This window comes from Contarinia nasturtii, unplaced genomic scaffold (assembly GCF_009176525.2).
Source record: "Contarinia nasturtii isolate CC-2019 unplaced genomic scaffold, AAFC_CNas_1.1 Cnas_scaffold_1958, whole genome shotgun sequence".
Lineage (NCBI taxonomy): Eukaryota > Metazoa > Arthropoda > Insecta > Diptera > Cecidomyiidae > Contarinia > Contarinia nasturtii.
The window spans coordinates 1-7,093 of NW_022199288.1; the positions used below are offsets into that span (position 1 = coordinate 1).

At 33.1% G+C, this 7,093-nt stretch overlaps 1 protein-coding gene and 1 pseudogene across 1 annotated transcript; both read right to left on the minus strand.

Moving 5' to 3' along the window:
• Positions 1 to 487: 487 nt before the first annotated feature.
• LOC116347508 (4-coumarate--CoA ligase 1-like) lies at positions 488 to 2,913 on the minus strand. The gene is made up of 8 exons (XM_031778104.1): positions 2,643 to 2,913; positions 2,372 to 2,582; positions 2,024 to 2,299; positions 1,896 to 1,956; positions 1,641 to 1,824; positions 1,118 to 1,578; positions 774 to 988; positions 488 to 711 (listed from the first exon to the last, which is right to left on the minus strand). Exons 1-8 carry the CDS (start codon positions 2,760 to 2,762, stop codon positions 581 to 583), a joined length of 1,659 nt encoding a protein of 552 aa, XP_031633964.1. The 5' UTR covers positions 2,763 to 2,913; the 3' UTR covers positions 488 to 580.
• Positions 2,914 to 3,251: 338 nt separating this feature from the next.
• LOC116347509 lies at positions 3,252 to 6,291 on the minus strand (annotated as a pseudogene).
• Between the last annotated feature and the right edge of the window lie 802 nt (positions 6,292 to 7,093).

The window sequence follows — 7,093 nt, forward strand, 5'->3', positions numbered from 1 at the left end:
AATCAAAGCAAAGAGTGCGACGAAAAGCAAAGCGAATTTCATTTTGGTGGTGATATTTTGGTTTACAATTGAAACTGTAGCTGAATTATTATCAAATGATAACTGATGCCAATTGAAGATTTCCAATAGCTTTATATACCCAAAAACTTCCTTTGCAACCGCACTAATCGAGGTCATGTTTACTCTTCGATTGAATTGTTTCAATGAAACAGATGAACATAGAACAAAAGATGCTTCATCAATAGATGCATTGTCATTGTAAAGCAATTCTTTGAACAGACATTTATCTATGCACCGCTTTGTGCATAAAATGTGTTTTTGTGCGGTATTCAATGCCGCTATTGAGTCAATTATTTATAAGTAAATCAATTAATGAAAGGTCTTTTTGAAATGAATGAATGGAACTGACACATTGTTTTAATAAAAAAATAAGATTGTTTTAAAATTGATTGTTCATATTTTTTTTATTTTAACCAAAAGAGCTTCGGAAATCTGTTTACAACATTAAGCTTTATTATTGTATAAAACTGATTGTTACATTTAAATGGTGACACTATTCGCAGAGAAATTCTCTTTAAATTTATAGTTTTGACTTGTAATTTTTAATATTCTCGCGTAAAACTCGTCGTAAAATTTTTCCACTTGGATTTTTTGGTATGGCATCAACAAACATGACGCCACCATGAAGACGTTTCGGGTTTGATAGCCGCTCTGAAATGGAATAATTCAATAATTTTTCTAAGTTTTTCAATCATAAGCTAAGTTGAATATACCTGCAACGTAATTGATAACATCTATTTCCTTGATTTGAGCGTTTGGTTGTTTAACGACAAACGCAAATGCCACTTCTCCCGTCAATTCATTCGGCACGCCAATAACACCAGCATCTCTTATTTCGGGATGCGTTAGAAGAAAGGCTTCAACTTCAGCCGGTGGCACTTGAAATGATTTGTATTTAATAAGTTCTTTGAGTCGATCCACAACATACCTATGGGGAGAATCACAAAAGAAAAGAATACAATTAATTTGAAATAATCGACAAATAATCGAAAAAGAATCAATAAGAATTTATTAATAATAGAAAGGCAACTTTTAAGTGAATTGACCCTCAACATACCACTCGCCCTTTTCATCATAGTAGCCAATATCACCGGTTCTCATCCATCCATCGGCATCAATTGTTTCATCGGTGGCTTTTTTATTCCCAATGTAACCTTTCATGACACTCGGCCCTTTGACGTGAATTTCACCTTTTTGTCTTGGACCTAACCATTTGCCACTGTTTACATCAACAACACGTGCATAAAGACCTTTTACCAAAACGCCAACTGAACCGTTTGTATGATGTTCATCATCTTGTTGGCAAATTACCAACGTTGATTCGGTTAGGCCATAGCCTTGTCGTACAACTTTGAAACCAATTCGATTTTTTACTTCAGTTTCGATTTCCTTACCCAGTGGAGCAGCGCCATAAGCTGCCACATGCCATGAGCTAAGATCATATTTTGGAACCAACGATGATTTTGCTAAAAGAACCATAATAGCTGGAACTAAACTGACAGTTGTCACTCGGTATTTCTAAAATATTTGAATTCTTATTTGAGTCGAATTATTGTTGTGTTGCCATTCCATCCAATTACCTGAATGCATCCTAAAAATTCCTCTTCGGTAAATCGTGACATTAAAATGGTTTTTATGATGTACGTCCCTCGGGCCAGAAATCGAATGATATATGTTACCATTCCAAATGAGTGGAACATTGGAATATTTCCTAAAATTATACTTTCTCCACTTGCCGGCGTTTCCAAAGATTGCAAACGCCCACTTAAAAAGAAATGTTCACATTTTAATCGGCATATCAGGTTATGTTCTAGTAATGTCTTCGTATCACTTACTGGGATTGAACACTTGTAATGAAAAGATTGAACTGAGTTAGTTGCACGCCCTTAGGTAAACCTTTGGAAAAAAAAAATTAGATAAAATATAAAAAAATGAACATTACTAGGGTCAGTGAATGAATTACCAGTTGTGCCCGATGAGCACATAATCAGCGCAACGTTTTCTTTCACATTTTGTGGTTCGCATTTGAAATGCTTCAATTGGGAATTGGTCAACTGACAATCAGTAATTTGATTGAAAGATATTGCTTTTTGATTTTCCGTATTACAGCCATCTGCATACAAAATGATTTGTTCGACAAAATTCACCTTTTGGGAAACAGCGGCAATTGTTTTTGAGTTTTTCGGCGATACAAATATTACTCTTGGCTTTGATAAATTTATTGCATGACCCATTTCATCTGGAACGAAATAAACATGTAAGAATTTATTTTAATTTTTATTTTGAGATAGTAATTAGTAGAGTAACTTACATTCACCGTAACTGTGATTGAGCGGAGCAACTGTGGCACCGAGAAAAAGTGTCGCATGAATGGTAATGGCCAACTCAATTCGATTTTCACTACAAATTGAAATGACATCGCCTGACTTAACGCCAAACTTTTCTTGTAAATATTGTGCCAAACATATTGCCTTCGATATGAATGTTTGTGCGTTAATCTCTTCGCCGGTTAATCCATCAACCTATTTAGGTTTGAATTTTATTGAAAATCATTGACATTTTGTACAAAAACAACAACTTACCAAAATAATTCTTTGTCCAGCGGCGCGTAATTTATTTAATAGCGCTTCACCTAATGATCGAGCACCTTGATAGATTTCTTCTTCAGAACCTTCATATCCACCGTACAGAATATTATTCATTGTTTTAAAACTCTATACAACGTTTATCAATGCAACGTAAAATACGTATTTATCTTTTTTATCTGTTACAAATGTCAAACTGACAATAGAAGAAGATATTTATTATATAAACGCCTCAGAGCAAAACTAGTTACTAAATGTAATCTTCAGCACATTTGAGATGTCAAAAATTTACTGCATGAGATTCATCATTACACTTCACCCAAAACCATTAAATTGAGTGGTAAGGAAATATTTTCAATAGATGGCATAATTACCACCTATAAATACTATACGAATATTATGAGTTTCGGTTTTTATGTGCCATACATATAAAATATCTTTTAAAACGTTTTTTTGAACATTTTTAATTAGGTAAATTTTTTAAAAAATGGCTAACTTGAGTCAAAACGAATCATTTTATTTTTGAAATCATTTTTTTATTTTTTATTTCTCCCATTTTTCAATTTTCATATTAAAAATTTTCTTTAATGAATTGTTCGAAATTTGTCATCGCCTTGAATGTAGTTTTGTATTCTTTCTTTTCTTGATCTTCCGTTTTGTTAAATTATTAATTTCTTCATTATCACCGTTTCGTAGCTGTTGATTCCACATATCAGCATAAATACCTAGTAAAAGGATACATGATATAAACAACCATAAATTTTGCGGATAATTGAAATCTTCTTACCATTTCTATTCAAGAGTGCCTCATGTCGACCCCGTTCAACGATTTCACCTTCTTTCAGCACCAAAATTTCATCAGCGTGTATAATTGTTGATAGACGATGTGCCACTATGATCGTTGTTCGATTTGCACAGACCTTCGACAAAGCGGCTTGAATATTTCGTTCAGTCTGTGTGTCCAGTGCACTTGTCGCTTCGTCTAATAATACAATGGCGGGCGCCTTAAGAATTGTTCGGGCTGCAATTTAAATTCAGATAGTTCAGTGTGTTACGTCAGTTAAATACACATATATTGACCATTCTAATCAATTACAAACCTATGGCAACTCTTTGTTTTTCACCGCCACTCAAGCGTAAACCTCTTTCGCCAACTTGAGTGTCGTATTTTTCTGGGAAATTGACAATTTTATCATGAATATCAGCAGCACGAGCAGCCGAAATTACATCCGATTCACATGCATCCAGTCGCCCATATTGTATGTTATATTTGATCGAATTATTAAAAAGAACGGTATCTTGTGGGACGACTCCAATTGCTCGACGCAATGAACTTTGTTGAACGTTTTTAATATTTTCACCATCCACACATATTGTTCCGCCGTGGATGTCATAGAATCTAAACAAAAGACGAATGATTGTACTTTTGCCAGAGCCTGAAAAAATTTGGAATTTTTAATGAAATTTGCTCTAATATCCATACTAAGAAAAATTATAATTGTAACTTACCGGATGGACCAACGAGAGCAATAGTTTTTCCTTTCGGAACAGAAAACGAGATATTCTTCAAAATCATTCGATCTGGAGTGTAGCCGAATGTAACATTCGAAAATTCTATTGATCCCTGAACCGACGTAAGAGCACGTGCATTTGGTGCATCGACAACTTCTGGCTCTTCTTCCATAACATCAAACATACGTTCCATGTCGACGAAATTTGATTGTAGATCGCTGAAAATGTAGAAATTCAATGTAATTTGGTCGTAAGAAAATATCAGATGAAATTAAGACTTACCTATAAATGTTTACAATCCAATTTAGGGGCCAGTACAACTGGTACATGTATGATGCGAAAAAAGCATACTTTCCAGGTTCAAGCGTACGTTTTATTAAATTAAATAAGCGCAAAGAATTGATCCAGCAAGTAATCCACCAGTAATTATGAGCTCTTTTACCATATATGAAACCTCATTTATTAACATAAAACTGCGTTGTTCTTTCATAGAGTTTAAAGTTGCTTTACGATATGATTTCACTTCATATTTTTCTGCTCCAAAATACTTCACTATCTGAACATTCAGCAATGAATCAATACCACGGTATCTTTCAGAACTGGAATTCATACGTCTTTGGACATTTGTTTGCCATTCTATCAGCAATACTGTCACCACTGAAAATGAATAAACGAAAAGAAAATAAATAACAAAACGTTGAATCGTTTTACCCACCCGTATAAAGAACCGCTGTAACGACAGAGATAACACCAAAATACCAATTGAATGTGTTTGAGAAGAAAATAACACCAACCACAATATCGATAAATGTTGGAACAATTAAGAATAGGACATATCCGACAATATTTCCAAATGATCCCGTTCCACTGTACATAATGTTAACAACTTCTCCGGCATTCCGATCCAAATTCCATCTCAGCGACAAGTTGTGTATGTGTGAAAATAGTTCAACTTCAATTTCACACCTTATATTCTGCTCAATTTTAGTCCATATAGCTGATCTTAAGGGTGGCAAAAGGTTATATAGTAAAAATTGGACGCCAAAATAAATCAATATTCTATCCCAACAAAATATTTTCTCTTCGAGATTGTCAACTACAATGAAAATAAACATTAAGCAAATTTTTAAAAAATGAATATATTAAATGTGAGTCATACCTATCGCTTGATTGTTGAGTGGTACGAGTACATTAAAAAAACGTTCTACTATGAGGAATACCATACATAAGAGCAAACCCAAACGTAGCGCAAGACTATTCTTTGGCCATAAAAATGGTAACAACGTTCGCATTCTTCTCCATCCATTGGTCCAAGTAGAATTTTTCACCTTTTGAAGCAAAAAGAGATCGGAAAAAAAATGTCAATTTAACAAAAAATAAACTTACTTCTTTTTCGTCGTTTTTGAGAATGATTTCATTATCTACACCATTTAACAATATTCCGCCATATATTGCTTTAAAACCAATCACAAAAATTACGATACAATACGAATAGCGCATCACACACATCAACATCTCAACGTTTCTATGTAGCGTTGAAGATTCATGAATCCACCACATTTCCTTTTTCAAGTTCATTATCGAGATGTTTTCATTGATAAAAACAAGCGTTCAAAATATGATCAAAACTAGGCCATGTCCTCTCGTCGGGACCGACGAAAGCATGTAAAATCTTTCTTTCAATATAAGCCGAATTGAAAGTAAGAAAGAGAGGCACGTTAATGACGAAACCACAGTACAACAAACAAATTTAAGTTTTTTAATATTTAATTTATTTTACCAAATGTTTTAATGGTTGAAAAATTAATATTACCGTGTATCCATGAAAATGAGCGTCTGGAAATAGGAACCTCAAGACTGACAGCGATGGAATTATTATCAACAGAATTAATTGTAAACAGTATAACTTCGATGTGGATATTTGTGATGAGTCTCCATTTGGTATTTTATATTTTCGGTACATAATTAACTGAACCGTTCCTAATATCACAATAAATTCAGCCAACACAGACGAGCTCATGGTACCAAGAAAATAATGGTCCACCCAAATGTCGTGAATCGTCACATTTGATGGACAATATGAAAGATTTTTCAGAGCGTCCATACTTTCAATGTATTTAAAAGATTATAGAATTCCGTCTATTGAAAAAACATCTGTTCTGAACGCCACTTTAAGTCGAACTGAATTCAAATCAATGTAAACTCTCAAAATATATATTATGCATGATTCATTGATATGATTTCATCATACCGGTTATGCATTAATATGTTAAATGCTACCAGGCTATCCATTATTATTGTATACGTAATAGATATTAAGTCATTTTTATTGGAACAAAACGGAAAGTCCACAAAAACAAAACTCCAGCTTAATTATTCGCCGAATTTTATAAGTGTATTTGTTGTTTTATCAATATGATGTTGTTGTTTTTATCAATACGTGCATGGTGTTGTCATCTCATTTCTGCTGTCTGAAATTTGCTATTCTCGGTCGTGTTGTTGATGAATGGCAATCAAAAACTGTATCAAGCAGGTTCAATAACTTAATTGACGTTATTATTTATAAGGATGACTAATTTTGGTAAAAAGTTAAAGAATTTCAACGTATGCGTAAATTTGACACGATATTTTTTTTATATATAAACTTTTTTAATATTTCTTTTGGCACATTTTTTTTACGATAATACATATTAATATACTATCAATAATGTATTGCTGAAATTGCGCGTAAAAAGACACTTTTTAATTAGTTAGTAAGGAAATGATATAAAAAATACATTTGATTTCTTTGAATTTCATAAATTAAATCGAATATTTTATTTCAGGCCATTTTATAAATAAGTGAATGAATTTTATGCGAATCGTTTTTATATTGGTCGGTCGGTCAACGCTATTTTATGTGAACAAAATTAGCAGGAGCAGCCTGATGATCTTTT